We start from the raw sequence: 26,308 nt of genomic DNA on the forward strand, positions 1-26,308 counted from the left end.
GGCTGGGTGGCGAAAAACTTTCCCAGTTCCTTAACCTCATAGATGCTATTAAACATTCCTCCCCAGTGCTGCGCTGTCCATTGGAACTAGTGCTGAATGGACGTCCAATGGTCGTGCGCAGCACTGGGGAGGTAGTGCTGCCGTCGGCCAATGCACCGAGGCAGCACTTAAGGGGTTAACAAAAGGATCGCCAAAGAGGGAGCCTTGCGCCACTGGACCGACCTCCGAAGAAGACAATTCCCCAAGTTTGGGGTACATTTTTAACAAAAGAGATCGGCGACGTTCAGCCGAGAGGGTGCAGTTGGCGTTGCTTAAAAGGCACATAGCCCTCTGCGCACAACCGGCGACGTCATCCGTAGGGAGTGGTTGTCCAGATTCACGTGACCTTTCTGCCAACTCAATAATCTTGGTGAGGGGACCAACAATATCCAGGAGTTTGTCTTGGCAAGCCCTCCAAGACCTATCTATGCCTTTCTTTGTGTCTTTCATATACTTTGCAAAGAAGGTGCAGAGCTTTGGATCAATCTCAGGGGTAGCTGTGACACCATTGGGAAGGGAAGGTCTTGGTCACTCTGACCGGAGACGGGACCTAACTTCCTGGTTCAGGGTTTGCCGAATTTTAGCGGCTACGTAGTCAGCCACCTTCTTGTCAGGGACCCATTCCGCAGAACGCGGACGAAAAATGCAAGTGGGGTCAAACATGTCAGAAGGAAGTGACTCCCCATCCCCCATATCCGAGCAGGAAGACTGGGGACGCCACGACCTTCTAGAATCTTGTAAATCATCAGAGGAATCATCATCGTCCTCAAAGTCATCACCCTCGCCGCCACCGGGAAACCCGTCTTCAGGGTCAAATTCTGAGGTGACATCGTCACCAGTAATTCCGGGTACGTCTTTCTCCCGGTAGGGTGCGCTTCGCAGTGTGCGTGCACTCTTATGGAAGACTTCAGTCAACCTACTGAAGCCTTCGAGGTGCCCCGCATCACGCTTAACAGCCCTGCATGGCAATTACAGAGTACATGCCACTAGGCCCAGCTCCTCGGTCACCCAGGATGCCAGTGCTAGACTTAAAAACGTGTGCAGACAACTTATTGACACTATCCTGCAGAGGAGCAAGCGCCTGGGCAATGGCCGAAGAAAGGAGCTTGTCCACCTCTGCAGGAGGGCATCCTTGGGAGGGCTGTTCCTCATGTGAGGGTAAGGCGACATAGTCATGCTCGTTGCAAGACTGCATTTGTATTGAGGGTCGGGCACCCATAAAATAAAAAAACACCCTGATAAATATGAAAGGGTTCCCCCTACACCAGTGCACAGCAACGGCAGTACTTAGAGAATTTCCAGCACTTGTAACGAAGCAAAAACAAAAATATACAGAAAATGTGGGCTAAGCCCGTCAATCCCACCGCAAAGCGGTGTCAAGCGAAGGGGGGATGGACAGAAATTCCCTGGAAGGAAGCTCTGTGAGTCCCTGTGCATTCCTACCACACACGCGCAAAGGGCACTGTGGAGGAACAGAGAAGAGCTGGCAGCGCGAGGACGGCACCACACAGCGCACTCGCGCTAAAGTTAAAGAAAGACGCACAGGCAGAAGCCTACCGCGTCACAACACCAAGCGTGTGAACAGCCCGCAATACAAACAGTCACCATCAATATTACATGCCGAAAAACTATCCAAATGCCCCACGCGTCAAATCCCCAAAGTCAAATAATTGCGTGAAGGGACTTAACTGACGGGGGCAGCAATGGAGAAAGAGGAAGGACTACAATGAAGGATTGCTTATATGGACTTGGTTAATGGACTGTGATTGGTTACTGGGTATCCATGGTTACCGCTAATGTTCATGGGATATGTAGTTCATGGAATGTTTTTTTGTTTTACCTTTAAAATTGCTGTTAATAAAGTGAAGAAAGATTGTGCATAATCCTCACCTCTGCTTCCTGACATAGAATTGATAGCTGGGCTCCTCTTTGGGCCCTGCAAATGTCTCCCTTCTTGGGCTTACCTGCCAGCAGCCAGATCTGCCTGTAGCAATCCAAGAGATATGTGGGATAGGAAGAGAAAGAAGCCTTTGCTTTTCCAATACAAATCTTAACCAAACCTAACCATGAAAAATTATATCAAGATATCAAACGTCTAACATGTTTCCATTCAAAATGGCAATATGGAAAACCAAAAGTTATATTTCAGGCAACATTACCAAGAGCATGAAGGGATACCTTCACCACTGTGCTGGTCTGGTGAGAGTGTCACATTTACAAGGACCTTGTCAAAAACAAGGAGGAACATGGCGGCAGGCTGACGTCTGCCGTGGGAGCTCCAGACCGGGAGGTGGTTTCCCCGAAAAGAAGGCTGCGATAAAGGCTCTAAAACGGTGAGGACAGAGCGGATGATTTGATAGTTCGTTGTGAGGCAGTTTTTTGATGAGGCATTCGTTTATTTTTGTTTCTACTCTTGGGAGAAACGAGCAAGAGGCGGTGTCCGCACACCTTTTGAGCACACCCGGCACTAGGACCCAGGAGAGACGGAGAGACGAAGACGGAGTCAGGACGCGAAGGGAGCCGGCGGGTGAGGTAGTCGCAAAACGCTCTCGGCGGTGTGGTATGAGCATGTTCAGGATCCTTCCCATACCCGAGCTCGGACCCACAGCTGGTGAAGCGATAGGAGCAGGTATCGCCCCGTCGAAGGAGAGGAGGTATTCCGGCTGTACAGTGCGGGGTCCGGGTGACTGGGCTTGAGCTTGGGGGCATGCTAGGCGGCTGCTGGCAAGAGTAAGCCTCAGCTTGCCAATAATTAACATTTTTTTCTACCGCGCATCATCTAAGGAGGGGGAGAAGAAGGGGGATCAAGTGTTTAAGCATCCGGGGGGTATTGTTGTGCTAAAACTGAGCAGTGGAGGGGTATTATGTGAGCTGCAGAGTTTGTCACGGGACAAGGGCATGGACTTAGGAGCAAGCCCAGCCTCAGTGAATTCACACACATATCCTCGGCAAGAAGAAGAGATAATTGTTCTCTCGGAGAGCCTGGTTGGAGAGGAGCATAAGAATAAGACTATAAACAAGGATAGGGGAAGGAATAAGGAGCCTCCTAACGCACCCCCCGTCCCACCAGCCAGGAATAGGTATCAGCTGAGGTCGAGACTCGCGCTACAGAAGACAGGAGTTGAGGTCCCTTGCGCTGCTAGGGCAGGGGCCATCCCAATCTCCCCGATAGGAAGAAGGAGGGGCAGGAGGAGTAATATTGCGGGGGAAGTGAACAAGCAAAAGCAGAAGCCCCTGAAGGTGCGCGGGACAGTCCCAAAGCCCACCCCTTCCTTAAAGGCCTATTTTAGAATTATGGAGAAGGTGGTTGATACTACAACAGGGGGGGGAGTGTTCCTTCCCCAGCCCCTCCGGCTCCCCTGGCCCATCCAGTCACCCTCCGTCAGATGACCCGAAAGGAACAGTCGCACAGAGTGTCTGCAGTCTACCTAATCATACTTCTCCCAACATACCAGGTGTTTCCTTCGCAGTGGCTCTCAAAAACAATTATACGGTGTTGGCAGAGTTAGAGGATGCCGTAAGTCAGGAGAGGTTGGAGGAAGAGCTAGCGCAAGTAGAAGAAGATAGAATAGAGGGAATACCCACAGGACAGAAGCCGTCGCAAGTAGCTCAAGCTAGCCCCGTGCCTCCTGTAAGATCGCTGTCAACAACCCCCGATGCAGGCTTGTCACAGGTTGGGGCTCTCCTTTTAAGTCTCAGAGAGGACCTCTTGACAAAACTTGATCAGAAATTTGATACATCCGAGGCCAACCAAAAAATTATTCACGACCAGTGTGCCAGTTTAGAACAAAAATTGGTGGTTGTTAGTAAACGCACAGAGGTGCTTGAGGAAGAAGTTAGTCTGTTAACAGGGGCTTCACAAAGACATGACAGGGACATTGAGACACTAAGAGTGATAGGGATCTACAGATGGACGTGGAAAGACTTGAAATTCACTCAAGAAGGAATAATTTGAAATTCTTGAAAATACCGGAAGGGATGGAAAACGGGGATGTCAAGTCCCTCATTTGCAAAATTCTCAGAGAGGGTGTCCTTAAGGATAGTCCAGAAATAGACCTTGAGGGCGAGATACAAAGAGCCCACAGAGATCCTTTTAGGCAGCGTTCAGGGAGGTCAGATCCAAGAAAGATCTTGGTGAATTTTCTGTCCTTTTCGGTCAAGGAATTAATCCTGAGTAGAGCTCTGAAGGAAAAATCCCTACAATTCGGTTCAGCTAACTATTTGATCCGATCTGATGTGGGGAAGGTAACAGCACAGAGGCAGTGGAAGTTGGGGAGCCGAATGCCTGAGCGGAGGAGTTTAGGGGCGCAGGTGCAGATGAAGTTCCCTGCTTTTCTGAGAGTGGTTTGGAAAAACAAAACACACAACTTTACTTCAGCCCAAGATGTTGACTCCTTTCTCACTTTGATGCGAGAGAATACGCTTTAGTAAGAGATTCTAAATTGGTAAAATGAAGAAAGACCTAGGAAACCCCGGGGGGTAGAGATTATAATCAGCTAGAAAAATAGTTCAGAATTTATGTAGCACATGTATCAAGGAGAACAATGGGGTGTGTGGGGGTTAATGGGTGTAAGCAGTTTATCGAGAGTGAGGAAAGGAAAGAAAAAAAAAAAGAAGGGAAAGGGGAAAAAAGAAGGGAAAAAAAAAGAAAAAAATATACATAAAGGGAAAATATAATTTGAAAAAGAAGGGAAAAGGGGAAGAAGGAAAGAGAGAAGAAAAAGGAAGAAAAGAAAAAAAAAAGAATGACCTCTTTCTATTTTTCAGGAAGGCGAAGGAAAGGAAAAAAAAAAGAAGAGAAAGGAGAAAGGAGGAAAAAGGGCCAAACAGCCGAATCTGAATATAACCTGTCGGTTAGACGGTTAGACGGTTAGACGGTTGGGTGATTATAGTAGGGTAGGAAGATTAGCAAGATTTTCCTTTTTCTTTTTTTTTTTTTTTTTTTTTGAACTTTTTCATTGGTCAACTAATACATTAATTTATTCAGCTTTTGTCGTATTCACAAAGTCAAATAAACCACAAGGGTCACAATCCAGGGATCTGGTGAGCTCCCGACTGGCGACAGGATCGCCGTAGGAGTAAAGGGGGGGTTCCTCACGGGAGGGGGGAGGGGGGTGGGGAGCAGGGGGAAAAAGAAAGAAAATTAATCCTCATATATGTTCGAAATTAAATCACACACAGGTAGGGAACCGGCTTAGAATGAATAGAGTGATCATAGAGAATTATGGCTAATACGATAGTTAGTATAAAACTAATAAGCTGGAATGTTAATGGGTTAAGGGATAGGAAGAAAGCAAGAAGGATTATTGATTTTTTGTTTAGATCAGGGGCACATATCTGTCTACTCGAGGAGACGCATGTGGAAAGGGAAGAATGTAATCAAATCTTTGGGAGATGTAGATGGGTCCAGGATGTTGTCTCCTCGGGGCAAAGCTGCAGTACACGGGGGTGGCCATAATTATTAGAGCAGGCATGGGGATCAGGCTGATTAAACATGAAACAGATAACTCAGGCAGATGGTTGATAGCTTCCCTGATTGCAGCAAGTACCCCTTTTGTTTGTGCAGTTTACTATGGCCCGAATTTAGATGCTCCGGGGGCTTTGATGAAACTTAAAACCAACTTAATAGAGACAGCAGGCCCGATAATTTTAGGGGGAGATTTCAACCTAATATTCGATAGAGAACTAGATAGAACATCAAGAGTGAGATTTTCCCCCCCAAAAAAAACAAGTCAGGAACTGAAGAACATTATGAGGGATTTTAACCTGATAGATATTTGGAGACTTAAAAACCCGGGGGAAGAGATTATTCTTTCTACAGCAGAAAATATGGGCATCATTCTTGGGTACATTTTTTCCTGCTAGATAATAATCTCTCATCGGCAGTTGACTCCATATCATATGTTCCGGCAATTCTGTCAGACCATTCAATGGTGGAAATGGTGGTCAATCTGAAACAGGAAAAACATCAAAGGAGATGGACATTGGACCGGACGTTGTTATTAGAAGAAGGGGTCAGACAGGACTTAGTGACCCAGTCTGAAGAGTTTTTTAGGGTCAATACAGGGTCAGCAAGTGTACAAATCGTGTGGGAAACGTATAAAGCCTTTTCCCGAGGTTTGTTAACAACCCTGATGATCAGGAGGAACAGACTGAGGAAAGATAAAAGGGAAGCATGGATTTTAAGAATCAAGCTCAAGGAGCTGGAGTTGCAGAAGGCATCGGCCGAGGAGTCGGATAATAGGCCAATCCTCCAGAGGGAACTGGATGGTCTGCGAGCAGAATTCCAAGCGGGGATGGATAAGGCTCTGAAGGAAAAGTGGGACATAAGTAATCTACAACAGTTTGCCTATGGTGAGAAGTGTGGGCGTATCCTAGCCTGGAAGGCCCGAGCGGACAGAACTAGAAACCTGATAGACAGTTTGGTATTAACAAGCTCAGGGGGAAAAAACAACGAGGATGACCGCATCAGGGAAGAAGCAAAGAGATACATGCAGTCTTTATACGGAACTAACCCTTCTCTGGGTAGGCAACAAGCAGAATCATGGTTTGCAAATGTACAGCTCCCTGAGTTGTCGGATTCAGACAGGTCTTATCTCAGTTCAGAAATTAAGGAAGGGGAAGTCAGGGCTCAGTTGGTGAAAATGGCTAAGGGCAAAGCTGCAGGTCCGGATGGGCTTCCAGTGGAACTGTTTAAGATCGTTTTAGAGTAGATTATAGGGGTTCTGACTCTATTGTTTAACGAAATCTTACTCAGGGGCGGCAGGTCCCTAGGTCATGGGCTGAGGCGACGGTCACATTATTGTTGAAGCCAAATAAGGACCCGAGTAGGATAGAGTCCTATAGGTCCATTTCATTATTAAACGTGGACTATAAGATATTCTCGGGGGTACTGGCAACGAGATTAGCAAAGGTAGTAAAATCGGTGGTACATTGTGACCAAAGGGGCTTCATTCCGGATAGGCAGCTCAACGAGTTGACCTTTCAAGTTGTGGCAGCGATAGACGTTGCTCAAGAAAAGAAGCAGCCCCTGACCATAGTAGCAGTCGACGCCGCAAAGGCATTTGACCAGGTAGACTTGGACTACCTTTGGATGGCGATGGAAAAATTTGGCTTTCCGATGAGCTACATAACGGCCATTAAGCTCCTATACTCAGCCCCGACAGCGAAGGTTCTAGTAAATGGTTCCCTGACTGAGCAGTTTTTTATTTCCCGAGGCACGCGACAGGGATGTCCCTTATCCCCCCTTTTGTTTGATTTGTATATAGAGCCTTTTGTTTGTCTGTTAAGAGCGGATCCAATAATTAAACCCTTTAAGATCGCGGATATGGAGTTGAAGCTTGCATTGTATGCTGATGATTTGCTAATGTATACAACAAATCCGGATGTAGCGATACCCAGACTATTTGATCTTGCTAAGGGGTTTGGTAATATTTCAGGGTATTCTATCAATGCTGAAAAAACTGAAATAATGGAATGGAATCAGCTGACTAGCTCGATGGGGAAAAAGAATAAAATGAGGTATTTGGGAATCCATCTGGTCAACAAGATTGAAGAAATCCCCAAAACTAATCTAGAAAGGGTCATGAAAGACACAATCGCTCTATTACAACGCTGGTCCTCTCTACCTTTAAATATCTACGGGAGAGTGAACCTCTTGAAGATGATAGTCCTTCCTAAAATTACTTTTTTATTTAATGCTATCCCATTATCTTTTCCAGTACCTCTAATCAAAAAACTCCAAGGAAAATTGGGTTCATTTATTTGGAATGCCAAAGGCCCTCGAATAGCGTGGAAAAAATTAAGAAGAGGTCTCAAGACAGGAGGGCTAGCCTTCCCTGATCTACTGTTGTATTGCCACGCTTTCCATTTTAAGCATTTTAGAACCATGGCGGGCCGTTTGGACTAATCATCGATGGGTTTGCTATTCTCTGCTTTGTTAAAAGATGTTCCTCAGGGATTAAGTTTCTTCCTTTATAAGTTCGGGGACCCACATTTTTTTTAAAAAGTGAGGTTGAAGATCTTGAGGTCAGCTTTGAAAAATTGGGTATTTGTAAGGAACAAACTAAACATTTCTTATTATGCACCGCAGGCACCCATATGGGACTCACCAGGCCTTCCAGCCTGTCTAAATGATCAATTATCATTACCATTGAAGCAGGCAGGGTTGGAGAGTTGGGGAGACTTGCAGTGAGATGGCCAACTTTTAAGTTGGGATATATTGTCGAATCTAACTAGGGGATATCTGACGCGGTTTAAATACTATCAACTATCAGGTTGGTGGGCAACGAGACCTGTGACACCCGGAGATAACAACCCCCCTAACCCCAAATTTGATGCGGTAGCTAGAAGGGGTAAGTGGAAGAGTCAAATATCTTTTTGGTATTCGGCAATGTTAGAGGGTGAGGATGTTACGGAGGCTGAAATTAGCAAATTGTGGTGCAACGCTATTACCCCGGCCAGCGGGTCCTTCATGAATTTCTGGCATGACTCTTTCAGGGTGTTAAACGCTGTAATTAAGCCGGCAGCGCTGATAAGAAATCACATATACACTATGTACAGGGTTTATATAACTCCTAAAAAACTGGCCAAATTTTCAAATATAGACTACAACTGCCCAAGGTGTGGCCTTCTGAAGGCAGATGATGTACATATGTTCGTGGATTGCCCTGAATTGGTGGATTATTGGAGCAAGATAAGGGAATTCCTGGAAGAAGTCCTCTTAATGTCTATATCAGTCCCAAGGTTTACAGTAATGTCTGGGCTTGTCACGAACTATCAGGTGAATGATCTTCCCACGAAATTTGTATTTTACATTATCCTGTTAGCAAGGCATGAGATTTGCAGGGCGTGGAAAGATCCAACTCCCCCCACTTTTGCTAACTGCCTGAGGCAGATTATGATAACTAGTAAATCAGATGTGGCATGTGATCCCAGAAGTGAGACGAATGTTTGGGCAGCCTTGGCGGCCTGGCAATCTCGATGATTGGTATTCCAATGATTTGTCTGGAGCCCTGCTGATTCCCCGATCTCCTAAGCAGCATGGGGCGCTCAAAGATCGGCGAAAAAAGGAGTATGGAGGGGAAGGTAGTGGCTACTTGAGGGTACGGGCAAACCAACTTGCATCAGGCCGAAATCAACGAGGGCCGGTACAGAATGACCATTGGTGCATGGAGGAGCCAGTTTCCCATCAAGAGTTCCATCTGTGATATATGAGGATAGAAAAATAGAAAGAAGAGAAAAACAAAAAGAAGAAAAAGAAAAAAAAGTAAAAGAAAAAAAAATGGAAAAAAAAAACATTTACAAGGACCTTGGACACATATTCACCACTTTATATGCCTAACATTCATTGAAATAAAATAGGACATCAAGATGACAATATCTAGCTGAGAAGGAGAGATAAACAGCAATGTTTTAACCAAAGTGTTAAACCTGACTTATACTAATAAGGACTGCCTCCTTGTTCAGATTTATAGCCCTTTATGACCCGAACAATATGTCTTGTCTGGTTTAGTCTTATCAATCCGCCATGTTTCCAGTCACGCCACGGCTCTCTATGGCCTCACCTCCTCTGCAATACCCTCAAGGAAATCCAGTGTTACCCTGTTGCCCCCGTCACTCACTTGGGCAGTTGGCCCCAGTTGGAGTTGCCCACCCTAGTACAGATGAGTCCTACGTGCTAAGGAGAGGACGCAAGGACATGAACCCACAGAAGTAAGACTACTTTTGACATCCTCCCAGGCACACTTCTACCCCTCGTGCTCCCACCAACCTTTGTGTGGCAGTGTCATACAAGGGAGTGCATTTATGCAGGGCTTGACAGAAGCTCCCGTATCATCTTGGGACGCAATCAGCACTGCACCCCTGAATATGTTTTAGAATAAAAGTTTTCATATTCTTTTTTGTCAGTTTGAAATAATGACTAGCATCAATAACGCCCCTTTCTCTTACCCAGGTGTCACAAAACAGTTATTTCCAAATATTGATGATGCTTTAATTAGAAGAATGATGGGGCAAAAACTGAACAACTGCACCAAGAAACAAAATGCCAGCAAAGATCACAGTTCTCCTGCCATCAAGAACCACAGTTTTTGGTATGTTGTGAATATTTGGATAAGCCTTTCAAAGTGTCTTAAAGCTTCGAGATGTAACAGCTAAAAGATGTTCAACTAAGCTAAACCAGTTTGTTAAATTCATGATTATATACAAATGCCAAGTTTGCATATTATAGTGCATATTTATATAATGAATGTATTTATTGATTGATTTTGCGGTACTTTTGTCTTGCATGTGATCTTAATGGCCAATTTGCTGCATTTGTTGCTGTCTTGTTGCTAAAGAATGGTATATCGGGTTATGGCCCTTCCAGTGAAACTCAGGTTTTTCACCAATCCCATCGGAGAGGAGCCGGATTGCACACTTTGCTCAAGTGCAGTGCAATTTGGTATCAACATTTGCATTGAGGGAACAGAGGAACAGTATCGGGACCTGAACAAAAATGCAGTTTTTCACTAATCACTGCAATTGTTGTATTTGCACCGGTCGGTCAATGCAAATGTAGTTTTGTACCACTGGAATAGAGAAAAATTTGACTGTACTGAGGAAAACGCATGTACTATTTTCAGACCTTAATCTCTATTCAATGGATTTATAGAGACAGTAGTTCCTTCACTATCTATTGGCCATACATCCCTATAGCAGACCCCTACCCTCAACATAACAGGGTGCCCTCACCTATCCTAGTCTTTAAAGGGACCTGACCTGCCTGTTCAAGCATTTGTCTGCACAGGAGACCCATGTAGGGTCTTGCCATGGAATCGAGAAGCCATTTCCAGGCGAGTTCGGTTCACTTCTGTGGCCTGGTTTGGTACATGACTTGGTCAGGCTATGTGACGATGGCAGTGATCCAGCGCTCCTATAGAAAAACTGTCTCACAAACGCTACCTATTACCTCAATACTCACCATCAATAATGAAACACTTATAAAGGCCCATAACACCAATGAAAAAATTATTGAGCTGCTGAATCAAGTGATTTGACTTATATTCTATTCACATAATATTTACACTAATATGTACAACTGCAATTTATTCTTCATTATCATGATATAAAACGATTTTTCACTTAAATCAAACCACTATGGTTGATGGATCAACTAATGTAAACTAGACCATGAATAAACAAGACTAGCTTGTCATTTAAAATCTAATTTTATTTACTTTATTTTCATAAAGAATGAGCATTTTATGATTTAATATCTTTATTTCATAAGCAAATAAGAAAGCAGCATTTTAATATGGAAATGAAAATTAGAACTGACATTTCAAAGTTAGCTCAGAAACATGAAGAATTAGCAAAATAACAGTTTCCATTCCCTGAACCTATTTCCCTGTCTAAATGTCTCTTTACCTAGAAAGGAATAAATCATTAAAGTCAGCTGTCCTTACATGCGCCAAAGGTCCATCAGCATAACGCACCATTCAGGAATCGGAAAGTAAGAGTTTTTTCTCCACTCATGGTCTCATGATTTATACCTTTCTCTGTAGCTGAACTTTCTACATTTTACCTTCTTTCATAAAAATCCAAGCCTTTCATTGGCTGTCTCGTGTCAGTCCATGATAAAAGTTATTAGGTCATTCGGCTCCTGACCACAATACGGGTTTCATATAAGGCCCATTGTCTTTTCAATTCCATATCCTCGATTTCCTCAAGAAAGATACTTTTTTTTCGAGCCTAGGACATCTACTTCCTAACCTTGGCAGGCATAACAAAATGCTGTCCTTGGCTGCCTCAGTGAATACGCTCAACACAACAAAGAAATCGCTCCTTTTTTCATGAGAACTTTTCAGCAAGATTCTTTACAGCAGCGCATGTGCATGAAAATCACTCTGGACAAGCTTTCGTGTCAGCAGCTCTGTCAGCCATATTTCTGCACCAACTTTTAGGCCTTACTTCGGAAACTATTATTAAACAAACACAAGACATCAATTAATTAAAGAATTGAGACCCATTCTGTTACCTTCCCCCTTGCTAATTAACCCTGTTAATTATGTTACCTAGCTTAAGCACGAATATGCAGCGTTATATTCACCTGTCCTTTTCGAATGTCAGGAACTCCAAGAGCTTTTATCACAAATGACATAACATAAGCACATAAGAAAATCACATGCCATTAAATTAAACTGCCGCATTTAATACTGACAAAGACAATAGACAAGGTTAGTTTATTAACTTTTCTTTGCATTTCCAACAAAAAGCACATTAGTCCCGCGTGTACTTTCATAAATGAATCTTTTGAACTAAGTTGATTAATAATTTCACCCCAAGCTTATTAGTCTGTTTGCTTTTTATTAGGTGAGATTAACTTCGCAAGTTTGAACCAAATTTTGTTCTTTACCTTGCTCCATCAGCAGTGAGTAATGTAGTCGCATCTTCTGTGATGCCTATTTCTGTAATATCAATCTAGTGGTTTTGGCGGAGGCTTGTAACTTTTGAGGAGAAGCTATTGTGAATATATTGACTTCGATGTGATGATGATGATTTGTGTTCACAATCTGAAGATCTTTGATTTTCATCATTACCTATTTGTCAGAGAATAGTTGTCAGTGACTACAATCTTTGGGTGGATGTCCCAAAAAACTTATTAGCTGAGGAAAATGTCTTACCTGGAAACCACTTGAAATGTTGATAGGTGCAGCACACTCGGTTGCACACACACAATATCTAGTATTCAGCAACCTAGGCAACAAGGGTTATGGTTTTTTCATCTTAATAAAGCCTGAAAAATGCCATTATTATTTTAATCTATGTATGTATGTATGACATGGTAGTTCTAAAGCACAACCTAACTTTCCAGCGACAGGAAGGAGAAAGATCTAATTGATATAGCTGGAGAGACGAGACAGAGGGAGGAGGTAGAGCTAGAGTAAGGGGTGAGATGTCAGCCTATCTGAGGTGTTTCATAGGTGAGTGTGTTTTCAGTTTTTCTCGAATTGTAGGAAGGTTGTTGTTGTTATGATGTCAGAGGGGGTGTTGTTCCAGACCCTGGGGTTGTAGGCTCAGATGGCCTGTTTTCTTATTTGATATTTCCTGCAGTGTTTAGTCTCTAATCTGTCTATGCTGGAGCATGCCATCTGGGGTTGACCCTCAGTGTAGAGGGCCTTGTAAGTGATGCAGCTGATCTTGAAGATGATGCAGGCTTGCAGGCAAAGCCAATGTATATCCTTTAGTGCAAGGGTAATGTGGACTGATTTCTTTATTATTATTATTATTATGTTTGAGCTTGTAAAGCGCACTGTTACCCGGAGGTTTCCTGGCGCTGTGTAACGCTGGGGAACCCGTCCTGGCTTTCCCTGTGGGATGGTCCCTGCTGGGAGTCCCCAAGGTGGAGCCAAGCATCCCCGGCGTTGGAGGGGCCGTAGTGGAGATTAGGCAAGCTAATGCCCAGAGTTGCCGAGTGGGACCCCTGATTAGAGTAGGCACCGAAGCGAGAATTATCGAGTCCGCTGACCGAAGTCCACGACCCTGCCGCGTCGGGAATTGAACCCTGGTCCCGGCCGACTTCTGCTCCCGGGTCTGCCGCCTCTAATCAGTGAGCCACACCACTCCACTCCACTTCACTTGATAAGCTGTTCTGCTGCATGAAGAAAGTCTTTCGAAGGAGCCAGTGTGGTTTCCCGGATGACATTGAGATTGGGTATTGTCAGCATACTGGAGAGGGGAGCACCTCATCTTTTTTCAGGGCTGGCTTTTAGGGCATTTAAAGTGTTGGAGAGGACTGTGTGTGGGATCTGATTTTGTCTCAATTTTCTGTGAAAAAGAGGTTGATAGTGTTGCATTTGTCGACTGATGGTGGGATATGAGGTGCTGGGATGGGATTTGCTCGTTGTTTGACAGACTTAAAGAGAGATTTGTTCTGTTGATTACTCCATTGGTGGTCTTGTAGTAAGTAGCTTTATATTTGTTGATGATGGTACAGTGGTTGGAATGGAGTTCATTCAGATGGGTAAGTTCCTCCTGGAATTTAGGTCTTGCCATTTCTCCTCATGTCTTTTCATGGCACGCCTGTTTAAGGTATGTTTTTCCTGGTACCAGGATGCTGACTGACTGCTTGGGGGCAATAGCATTGCATTCTACGTGATTCTACGTGAGTCTTCATAGATAAATGGAAGCCTCAGAGAGACCTGATTCTAGCTGAATGTTCAAAATAACTCTCCAGATTAACATTATTAAACTACATTGAAGCATTTAAATGCTGAGAAAACACATTTCATCAGACAACATAAAGGCAAAATTGAAGTCTGATAGGCTTAGTATGATAAGTTGTGTTGTTGGCTGAGGGGGTTGTGAACCCTCTTCAAGGAACAGTCATAATCCCTGTCAGGGTGAACAACTATAGTCACTAAATTAACCTGTGCTTAACTCTATGGTGGCTTTGCACAAAAGAAGTCAGACTTAACTTAGAGGCAATGTGTAAAATATTTATGCATTACACAAACAATAATAAAATGAAAACACAATACAGGAAAGATCCCAAACAAATTTATGCATCATGCTGGGCCAGTGTCGAGCTCTGTGGAGCTGTGTCGCGCTGCATCATGCTGTATCGCACTGCGTTCATATGGGTGGCGTTGCATTAATGTTGAATACGCCTGTTATGTTCCTGTAGCTTAAAAAGGAGGCTAGAGGACTGACCCTTGGATATTTCCTGGAGTCCTGGATCCACACTGGCTGACTGGTTCAGCAGGGCAACTCAGAGCAGCAGAAGAGTCGTAGTGCAGCAACAGCAGGCCCTGGGCAGCAATGCAGTCCTTGGTCAGCAGAGCAAAGCATGGACAGCATGGCAGACTTCACAGCTGGGCATTTCTTCTTCATAGCGGAGTCCACAAGTCCAGAAGTGATATGAAGTGTTGGGTCTGAGGGTCTAATACTTATACCTGATGCCAGCTTTGAAGTGGGAGAAAGCTTATAGAGTTTCTGCTCCCAGAGGTATCTGGAATTTCCTGCCTCCCTTTCTCTGGTCCCAATCTGTCTAGGGGCACAATAGGCTCCTGGAAAGTCCTATGTGTGTGAGCTGAGCCAGTACTCTTGAAGTGCAAGTGTGGTAGGTGACCGCTCCATCCCCTATTAATTCAGAGATGGCCCATCCTGCCAACACCCAGATCCTTTGTCGTGATTCTGTCTAGGAGGAATACATAACGGTCAACTACACATAGTCATGTTACACAGGGAGAGTCTGCGGGCACCAAATCGTTGGGGAAAAGTATCATTTTAAGATTGTGACTTAAAATCTGACTTTTCTTTAGACACCAAACTCAATATTCCTACCTGCTCCCAATTGGAAATGATCACTTTTTAAATGTTATGAGGTAACCCAGTGTTATCCAATGGGATAGGTAGGCCTTGCAGTAGTGAAAAAGAAATGTAGGAGTTTTTACTGCCAAGACATGTAAAAATAAAAAAGTCCCAATTTGCAAATGCACTGCACCCTGCTCTTTTGTCTGTGTAGGGCATACCGTAGGGGTGAATTACATGAATTTAAATGGAAGGTTTTGGCCGGCAAAAGGTTTATTTTGCAAGGTCAAAATGCCAGTTTAAAACTGCTTTCACAGGCTGCAATAGCAGGCCTGAGACATGTTTAAAAGGCTACCTAAATGGGTGGCACAAGGAGTGCTGAAGGCCCTTTAGTTGCATTTAATTTACATGTCCTGGGTACCAGTGGTACCACTTAACTAGAGACTTACAAGTAAATAAAATGTGCTAATTGGGTGTTAGCCAGTTTCACTATGATTAAAGGAGAGCTCGCAAGCACTTTAGCACTAAGGCATCAAACGCAGGTACAGTAAACAGGAAGTAGAAGGCACAAGGTTTGGGGATGACCTTGCAGAGATGATCAAGTCCAAAATGTACATTGAGAGAACCTGGGTGTAAATCAAGACTGTAGTGTACCAGCGGGTGCATCCCAGATAGAAAATGGTTCTTCTGCATATAAGGCTTGTAACTTGCTGACTCTTCTCGCTGAGGTAACAGCTATTTTAAAAAAAAAACAATTTTACATGAGAGATTCTGCAGTGTTGCACTATGAATAAGCTCCAAGGGAGAGCTCATCAATCCAGATAATACTAGGTTCAGTACCCATGGTGGAGATGGCTTTTTTACTGATCGAAAAACCTTCTTGAGGCCTTGCAGAAAATCTTTAATTACTGGAATCTTAAAGAAAGCTGTTTGCTGTGGTGATTTTTTATATACCATTTGTTAGACCTAGGAAACCTAGACTACATAGGGTAGCCTGGCACAGAGTGGAAACAGCTAACTTCCAAGGCTTTAGTGTAGTGCTTAGAAACCCACTCACAGTAACCCAATGACTTATCACTAAAAATATAGGACGCCACACCAGTTTAGAAAAATACCAGTACCTTTTATAAAATATATCTCTTGGTTACTTTTTGTTTTTCTTTCAAATCATGGTAGGGTATAAATTTAGTACAATAAGCGTCTTTACATTCAATGGACACTGTTCAATACATTTGCTTTCAATTATGCTTTAACTGTGACTTCTCAGACACAACAATGGCACTCTATCCCCTCACAGCATGGATGACTTCTCCTGAATAGGACACAGTACTAGGTTAATATTCAATTAGAATCCTGTCATGTACATTACCCTTAGACACATGAAGGGAACCTTAACGTGAGTTCACAGAAAGACAGCAGCCTGACCCCCACAACTTCTTGTGACCCGCTTCCGTAGGCTGTATGATAGGAAGAAGACAGGCAAATTACTTATACATTTACAATGCCCTCACCACAGCTCCCTTCCCACAGAAGGTGACCTATCTCTTTTGTTATACTCTTGAGGATATTGTCGTTAAGCTGCTCTATCACCACCAGTTCAGCTCAGTAGCCTGGTTGTTTAACAGATTGACTTGGTTGACAGTTCACATAGAACCTTGTTCCTTCCTCCTGTTTCACCTTTAGCAGTACTTATTCTAGCAAGTCTATTTCCTGCTGGTAACACTCGGATTGTCAAATAGGACAGCCGTTGACACCACAGCTCAGCTCAACCCAGAACGGGTTCCTTTTCACCCCTTCGCTTTACGGACACGGCTAGTCCACTTTCTCTCCTCCCGCTCCCAGCGTACAGTTCCCTGCTTACTTGAGGGTTTGGAGGATGTTCCCCGAGTCCCGGACGTGCTCCGGCTTTGGTCCTGAACTTGACAGGAGGATGGGGCAGGTCTCCACAGCGGACTCCACGGCTGCTTCTCTCTTCCCGGTGGTCGCAGAGTTCCGGTTCTCTATCACGCAGGTCTGACTTCAGTGGCGTGTTCTTCCAGCCTTCCTCCGACGCCGATTCCTTCCGTGGCAAGCTCCACCTTCCTCGTCCGGCCTCTCCTCACGTTGGTACGCCTCCTCCAATTCCGTCGTCAACTTCCTGCCTTGGGACACCACCTCCGCTCCGCCTTCCGACGTCACCCGGGGCTTCCCTCCCTCTCTCCAGGAGCCTCCGACGAGCCGCGCCTCCTCCTCAGCAGCCGTCGGCCACGGACCCACAGAGAAGGGACTCCACACGCTGCTGGTATGCCAGTGAAACCTCGACTTCTCCTCACAGTAAGTGCGAGATCCGCGCACACGTTGCGGCTTAATTATTTACCGGACAACCTCCACAACAGAATTATGCGAAGATTTTGTAATTCCCTGATGGTAGGCAGTCCTCAAGTTACTTCCCTGGATACAAGACTTCAGATGATAGGTGTGGGGTCTTGCTTTAGGGTTAATGGTCAAGCTCCTAGGTCAAGGTTTGGTCAGACCCAGAGGGGTAGCGTCGATACAAGAATTTAGCCGGCCCACAGGTCGATCTATCCTGTGAAAGCGCTGACCTCCCCAGCAGTTCGCCTCTCTCTTGTCCTGGTCACTTCTCACCTAAAATGGCCACCCTGAACTCGACCTTATATAGGCTGGCCACGGACCCCTAGAACCTGCTAGAGGGTTCCAGAACTTTCCCCATGTTGTCCAATGGGTCAGGAAACCTGAGGTGACCGTTTTGACAGTTGGTAGCCACCATCTTAGGTCTCAGTTTCTAGCAGTATCTGGTTCTGAGGAAAAACTAGGCCCCACAGAAAAATGGCGGGCTACAGGAACACCTAGCCCCTGCGACAATACTGGGAAAATTCTGGTGGACATAAGAAGGAATAAATAACTGGATCCTCTGGAAGGCCAAAGGGGACAAAATAAATAATTAATAGTAAAGACACTCCCAGAGGCAGACAGGTCTAACACCATTATAGAGACTAGATGGATTTTTATAGAAGAGATTCGTAGTTTTGATTAGGCTAGATACAGAAAGTAAGCTCTAGTGCCCTAGCTTTGAAGTCCCCGCATTTTTGTTTCCAAGGTGAATACAAATAATATTGGGAATCCCCATTTTCCAAAGATGTTTCATGGGACTTTGTCATTTGGGACTCATTTGTGCTTTTCTTCATGATGCTGACTGAGAATATTTTTTCCTGTTTCTGAGTTCCTGTGTCCTCAGGTTAGGCAGTTCCTTGAGTGTATTGTTGTCAGAGTGATACCTCGGACCAAGGCCCAATGCCACTTCATTTGTGCATGAAGAGACACCTGTCTTGATCTTATTCCCCCTTGCTTGTTGGTATAATGCATGGTGGTGTTTGTTTGAATTATGATGTTGAGATGGTAGAAAAGCTTTTAGAGCAAAGTGATCCACTTTCAGTTCTAATAAATTGATACGGTATGTTTTTTATTTGGCTGTCCAAAGGCTTCATAAAGGAGCAAATACACTCCAAAACTACTCTCCCATTCTTTAAAGTGTGCAAACACAGGCCTAAGTCAGGCCTACACTGACAGTGATAAAATAAAGAATAACTGTGAAGAAGTGCAAATAAATAAATGACTCAGGATTTTAACAGTATGATCTCATAAATGTGCTTTGTAATAGCATCTAAACCTATAGACCTGCTCTGTTTCTTGCTGAAGCAAGGTGCTCTAGATGTTCTGTGACACATTTTCACTCACAGCTCATGCATTAATTTCTTCTAGACAATTCTAGGTGCAGATTCCTTACCTTTTGTTTATTCCCCATGCGTCAGAATAGATTTGGAAACTTTTTCGCAGTACCTGTGCGTACCGGAAGGTGGTGCTGTGCAGTTATGCACTGCCACCGTTCTGCTCCAGAAGTGACGTGTGGGGTCTATGGAGGCGCCACTCCCGGGTGCTGACATTGATTTCTTTCTTTCCACGTCTCTAGACCCGGATCCAACTTTTCTTTCATCTCTCAGAGACAGTTGTTTCTCAGATATTTCTCCAAAATTTTCAACAGTGTGCAAGGGATGTCACCTCTAAGATGACAGGTTTTAAGACATGTAAGGACTGTCTCAAACCAATGTCTTTGACAGATCCCCACCAAGGTTGCCTCTGGTGTCAGGGGTCGGGCCACAACTCTGTAGGACTGTGCATTGATGAACCCAAAGGCTCAAGATAATTCAGCGCCAGAACTGATCCAAGTCCTGCTGCAAGTCAAACATTCATCCCATCCTACTCCCTGGAGCCAACCTAGGCACTCTCACAGCCACCCCCAAGGCTTGTCTTCATCGCTCTCCAAATCCGTAGGTAATTGCAATAAATATAAAAAGTTCACACCATTCCCACCCCCCTGATGAAGTGCATGGGCAGCACCAACAGTCTTGTTCCCCTTTTCGAAGCCATACAACTTTAGAGCAGATTCTACAGGTGGTTAAGGAACAATCCACTTACTTCAACTTCAACCACACTATACCAAATCCAAGACTTTCAGTTAGCTATGTTCTGACTCTTCAGTTATCTGCCAACTCCGTCTGGTTTTCCTTCGGGCCTCACAGATCAAAGAGTTTTACCACTTATATTACCAGCAGCGGGTTTGCATAAGGCGCCAGCTGGAACCTCTGAGCTGCTTTCACTCTGTCTTCTACCTCTGGTCTGCCAGTGACTTCTGCAAAGTACCAGCACACCACTGAGGATATACAACTCCACTCATTCTTAAAGGAGCAAATACACTCCAAAACTACTCTCCCATTCTCTAAAGTGTGCAAACACAGGCCTAAGCCAGGCCTACACTGACAGTGATCAAATAAAGAATAACTGTGAAGAAGTGTAACTGAATAAATGACACAGGATTTTAGCAGTGTGATCTGATAAATGTGCTTTGTAATGGCATCTAAACCTATTGACCATCTGTGTTTCTTGCTGAAGCAAGGTGCTCTAGATGTTTTGTGGCAAAGTTTCACTCATAGCTAATGCGTTAATTTATTGTAGACAATTCTAGGTGCCAATTCCGCACTGTTTGAATATTCCCCATGTGTCAGACAAGATTTGGAAACTTTTTTGTAGTACCTCTGCATGCTGGAAGGTAGTGCCGTGCAGTTCCGTACTGCCAACGTTCTGCTCCAGAAGTAACATGTGGGGTGTATGGAGGCGCCACTCCCGCATGCTGACACTGGTAAACAATCACATTGGACAGGTGGGTCCTCCATATTTGTTTTCAAAGGCTGTGTCGCACCCGTCCTTTCATCCCTGCCACTTCTTTCAAAGTCTACCCAACGACTGACAGAGAACCATCTCTCCATTTTGCAGCAGAAAGCACAAGGCCTTTTGCCAAATGGGCTATCAGGAGGGTGTCCACGCTAGAAGTAGAAAGTGTTTGTTATTTCCACTACTTTCTGGAGTGCATGAAGGATGGAGGTCTTTGGCCTATTCTAGATCTGCTGCCACTCAATTTATTCCTTCGTAAGGAGAAGTTCAAAATGCTTATCCTAGCCCAGGTCATGTCAGCCTTCGTCCTAGGAGACTGGGTAGTGGCATTGCACCTGCAGAATGCCTATTTTCATATCCCTGTTCTCCCCGTTCGTTGTAGCTACCTGTGGTTTGTGGTGAGATAGGAGCATTTTCAGTTTGCTGTGCTCTCCTTTGGTGTCACTAACCCCCCTAAGTATCCACAAAAGTGATGGCGGTTGTGGCAGTTCACCACTTCAACGATGCCAGTCTTCTCCTGCATTGACAACTGACTGTTGAAGGCAGGATCACCCCAGCCAGTTGTCAACCACCTCCAGATGACGGCAAACCACCAGTCATCTTTTGCGTTCACTATCAACGTGTGAAAGTCACATTTGATACCTTCTCAGAGCGGCTCTTTCATCAACGACATTCTGGACACAATTTGGTTTCATGCCGTTCCCCCAGGAAAGAGAGTCCAGGATATTCAGACTTTAAGCTTCAGTGTTGGGTTTCAGCGAGGTCAACTCTGAGGCTGCTGGGACTGATGGCCTACTCCATACTGCAGATCAAGCACGCCAGGTGGTATATGCAGGGTCTGCATTAGGATATGAAGTCCCAATGGGCCTAAAATCAAGAATACCTCACCGACCAAGATCTGCAGTGGTAGCTACTGGACTGCCATTGCATCAGCAGCTGACCCCTCTCTCTTCTACACCCATAATTGATAGTAGTGACTGATGCATCACTTCTGGTTTGAGGCGTCCATCTGTGAGAGGTGGAGATCAGAGGCCTCTGGTCTCCAGCAAAGTCCCAGCTCCATGTAGTGAAAGCTTTCCTGTCATCCTTCAACAGGTGGCATTAAGGTGCTCAACAACACCACCACCTCCATGTGGTACTACAACAAGCAGGGCGGGGTGGGGTCACGCACCCTGTGACAGAGGGACTTGTGCCTCTGGAAATGGCTGGGCCACCAAGGAATCTCTCTGCTGGTGAACCACCTGGCAGGCTCATTAAATGTGGAGAAACTTAGCCATTGGCACTTAGCGGTTCACAAGTGGGAGTTAAACCCAGAGCTAGTGCATGGTCTCATCCACAAATGAGGAGAACCTTGGCTCGATATGTTCACCAGTGCTGAGAATGCACAAGGTAAACACTTCTGCATGTTGGAGTTTCCAAGGCTTCATTCGCTCTGAGACGTGTTCCGCTTCCAGTGGAACTCAGGACTTCTGTAATGCCTTTCCGCTGATACCACTCCTAACAGCTGAACACATTCACCCTTCCTCCAGAGCTGGTTGATGTCATCTTGGTAGCCTGTCGTCCCTCCACGAAAACTCTATATACCTGTCATTGGTATACATTTGTGACTGGGTGTGGAACTCGCCAGATTGACCCCAGCAGGCCTAACTGTCTGATGTATTATTATTTGTTCTGTATCTTGCCCATCAAAACTTTGCTCTGAGCATAGTTAAAAGTTATCTTACGGTCCTCTCAGCCTGCTTACAGTTGCCTGATTAGCCCTCTTTATTTAAACCACCTGTTGTGATGCATTTTGTGAAAGGGCTGAAACACGTTTCCTCATCTCTGTTTCTTACATCCCAGTGGGACGTCAATCTTGTCCCTACTTACCTGATATGTACCCCATTTGAGCCACTCACATTTGTCATGTATGACTTCTCGCCATCAATACTGTATTGCTAGTTGCCATAACTTCTGTACAGTGTGTGAGTTTCACGCTGTGTGTGTTCATCCACCATACACCACCCTCATTCTCGACAAGCTGGTTCTGCGTACTAGGGCATCCTTTCTCCTAAAAGTTGTGACACAGTTCCACGTCAGCCACACCATCACTCTGTCAGAGTTCTATGCTCCACCTCACCCATCTAAGGAGGAGGAGATACTCCATTGCTTGGACTCGAAAAGAGCACTGAAATTCTACATTAAAGTGCACCAAAGACCACTGGGTAGACAATCAGCTCTTTGTGGAGTTTGCTCGTGCAAAAAAGGCAAGGTTGTGCAGAAGCTTACCATCTCCTGATGGATCATACTCCAAATGCATTAACATTTCCTGTGCACCAGTGAAGGACTGCATGCCCATTCCACCAGGGCCCAAGCTGCTACCACTGAATTAACTCATGGAGTCGCTGTCCTAGCCATCTTACATGCAGCCACATGGACGTCTCTGCATACGTTGATGAAGCACTATTGTCTGTACAGCCAAGTCTACCGAGAAAGGCACTTTGCCAACTCGGTCCTGCTGGACTTTCTGGTTTAAGTCCATCCACAGCCTGACTCCCTTAGGTACTCAATCTAGTTGCAGATTCCTCAGTGGCATTCCATTCCTCCCCATTCAGTGATTGGACTGAACCGCTTAATGAGATCCTAAGTCCAGGAATCTGCACACTGATATACTGATTTGCTTTTTGGGCTTCACGTCTGGAGGTGCGACCAATCTCAAAAGCAAACAACAACAGCACATGGGAGTGACAACTTTATAGGCCCCAAGCGTTACTTCCGGAGTGGAACGGCATCAGTGGTGAACCGTATAGCACCACTTTCTGGCATGCAGATGAACGACTAAAAAGTCTGTTGATACTGGCTGATGTCTGGGGAATATTCAAAAGGTGAGGAATGTGCAGCTAGGTAGAGTCTCTACCAGAAAGAGCATTACCGAAGGTGAGTAACTTGTTCAATTGTGCTTAATCTTATTGTTAATCTACTTGAGTTTGTACGTGGAAAAAATCATCTTTAAAACATTAAGTTTAATTGTGGTATTCCAGCAAAGTTCCTCACAGTATTTAAATCTTCTGTTTTTTTTTTCCTAGATAAAATCCTTACACTTCTGGGGAATCACAGCCTGTTTGATAAGCGATTGTGAAGAAGCAATAAAATGAACAAATAGCTGCAAACCGAACTCTTGCTTGGGGAATGCAATTAGCTCATGGGAGTTTCTCAGAATGTGCCATGGTGCCATCAAAGAATGTATCCTGTGCATACAATGTCAAAATCACGCTTTCTCTCAATATTACGACCCTACACATATGTAGTAGACATTAAAAGTGTACATATAATAAAAAGTAAACAAATAACAATTAGAAAATGTCTAAAGGTGGCATGCATATATTGACAAAAAAACTAAAAGCAAAATGACCCATCACAAAAATAATCCATCGCTGAAATAAAATGTTTTACAATAAAAACAGAAAATGGACTAACAGCCCTGGCACTGAAAAGGGCTACCCTTTAGGCAGATGTACAAGTGCAAGAGCAAAATGACATCACTCAATGTATAGGAAGCCATTGGTTGAAGTGGTTTAACCCATTGCCCCATACTGTAGGCTATGGTAGAAGGAAGCAAAATGTGGATGACATTTGAAAAATCAAGTGGATGAAGAGATACCACCGGAAATCCCTCTATAGATGTATATTTATATTTATTTTAATTCAGAATTTTTTTGGGGGGGGAAAAAATGAGGCTGATGAAAAAAGCTTACGCTATTGTGGGACCTAAAGATGTACATCTTGTAATTGTTAGCCTACTCAGTGGACCAGGCAAATTTTTGGAATAGAAAGTATTAAACTTGTGTTTATAATGAAAATTTGCTTTTTAAAGTGACTATTTTATTTGTGACATTTACTAGACTTTTCCTGACATCTTTCTTAGATATGCACTTTAATCTTAAATTTGCGGCTGATATCTGAAACGGATGTAGAATCCAATTCAGAATTGCTTTTGCCTTTTGCAAAGTTTCCATTGGATCAGAAAATAAAATAAAAATATGTGCTATAGGTGGTCTCCTTGAGTTACGGCTGGATTTTCTTGCATGCGATTAAAGGTAAACTTGTGAAGTAAAGATTATACAAATATTATATGTTGTAAACATTGTATTTTGACTGTAATCATTATCATCACATAAATAGATCAGCCTTATCCTCAAGTTCAGTCGACTGTAGTTGTTGTATAACATGTTCAAAAGCCTATTTACAAAACAGGCCAAATACTGGACCTGATTTTTATAATTTTTGTATGCAGCTGAATGTTTATCGGAATATGTTGGGAATCAAAACAACAATATAGGAAAGCGCACGGCGACGGCGACAAGATGGCCGCGTCCTGAGAAGCTCTGTTGCGCTGAGCTATGTTTTCTTCCGAGGGGACACTTATATCGCAATGCTGCTGTTCGCGGTGGGGAGCCCACGCGTCGGAAACTGCCAGGAGCACTTGGGCAAGTTTCCAACCGACTTTATGACAATTTAAACCCTTTTTTCTTGTGATTCCCGTTTCTTCACTTCAGTGCCTTCAGCAATGGCGGCCGCCATTTTGCGCACTCCCGTTTTGGCACACAATTAATCTTTATGCTGCTCTCCTCAAAGTATGCATGTTGAGCTTTTTGGCACTGCTACTACATTAGCATTTACTATGCTTTTGAAGAAAGGCATTCTGTCAGCATTTTAAAGAGCTCGCTTTTTTGTCTTCACTATTTGGAAGTCTTTCTCCTCAGCACAATGGCAGCACTGCTCCTTTCCTTGCATAATTTCCTGTCAGCTGGTGCATTTCTGCTTTGTCATAGCTTAATCCCTTAACACATTCCTTGTTTGCTAAGACTCTTCACAGCAAGTTAGTGCGCTCACAGTCTAGCCCTTCTATATATCTGTTGTCATCAATCATATTTTATTGCATTAGTACTTCAAATTATTAACACGTTTGCTGGCTGCTTTGTCTTTTACTACCTGTCGCATTGCGGCGTTCCTCTTTGACAAGAGATTCTCCCTTTTTTTTCAACATTTGTTTGGGCTGCTGGCTCCGCGCCCTTTTGCCTTTGCTCTTCAGTGACTATATCTAAAGTGACTATATTGTCTTTTCCTGGTGTTTAAAAGCTACCTCACTCGTATGTTTACCATGGATCATCCACAGTCTACTTACTAAGCCCTATGGGGCTGCAGGGGCTTCTTCCGGAGGTCGTAAAGACTCAACAGTTAAGACCAGCAAGCGACTTAAGAAGAACCCCTCCTCTCCACCTAAATCATCTCTTCCCCTCACGCTGGAGGATATTATGGATGAGTTACGCCTCATTCGTCTCTTTATGTCTGACACACTGCTACCCTCCAAAGAATTGAGGTGAAATGGCCCAGCCTTGACTTAAGACTTTCCAATGTCGAGCAGAAGATAAGTGACGCACAAGATGTCATTGCCAGATTGGACAGCCTCACCTAAGAAGTTACCCAACTTAAGAAGACTACAGAGGATTTAGAAAATCATAACCAGCGTAATAATCCATGCATTTACGGAATTCTGGAGGGTTCTGGAGATCTCCTTCCTGAAATCTCAAATTTTGCAGATTGTTGGCTTTCCAAAATCAATGGATTTTAATATCCAAAGAGCACACAAACTAGGTCGTAAGAATGTATCCTCTTCTACCAAACCAAGAGGTATCATCGCCTATTTTCTGCTGTATTCTGACCTTATGGCCATCCTTAATGCTGCCAAACAACATAAACAGATGCTATG

General features: G+C 44.2%; 1 protein-coding gene across 1 annotated transcript in view; it reads left to right on the forward strand.

Annotated features, from left to right (window-relative positions):
• BEND6 (BEN domain containing 6) overlaps positions 1-24,595 on the forward strand; it is a 194,065-nt gene extending 169,470 nt beyond the window's left edge. Inside the window, exons 5-6 of the mRNA XM_086925216.1 lie at positions 9,995-10,133; positions 23,625-24,595. Of these exons, the coding sequence (XP_086781342.1) occupies positions 9,995-10,133; position 23,625 (140 nt within the window). The 3' untranslated portion in view covers positions 23,626-24,595. The remainder of the gene's footprint in view (positions 1-9,994; positions 10,134-23,624) is intronic.
• Positions 24,596-26,308: the final 1,713 nt, after the last annotated feature.

This window comes from Lissotriton vulgaris, chromosome 6 (genome assembly GCF_964263255.1).
Source record: "Lissotriton vulgaris chromosome 6, aLisVul1.2, whole genome shotgun sequence".
Lineage (NCBI taxonomy): Eukaryota > Metazoa > Chordata > Amphibia > Caudata > Salamandridae > Lissotriton > Lissotriton vulgaris.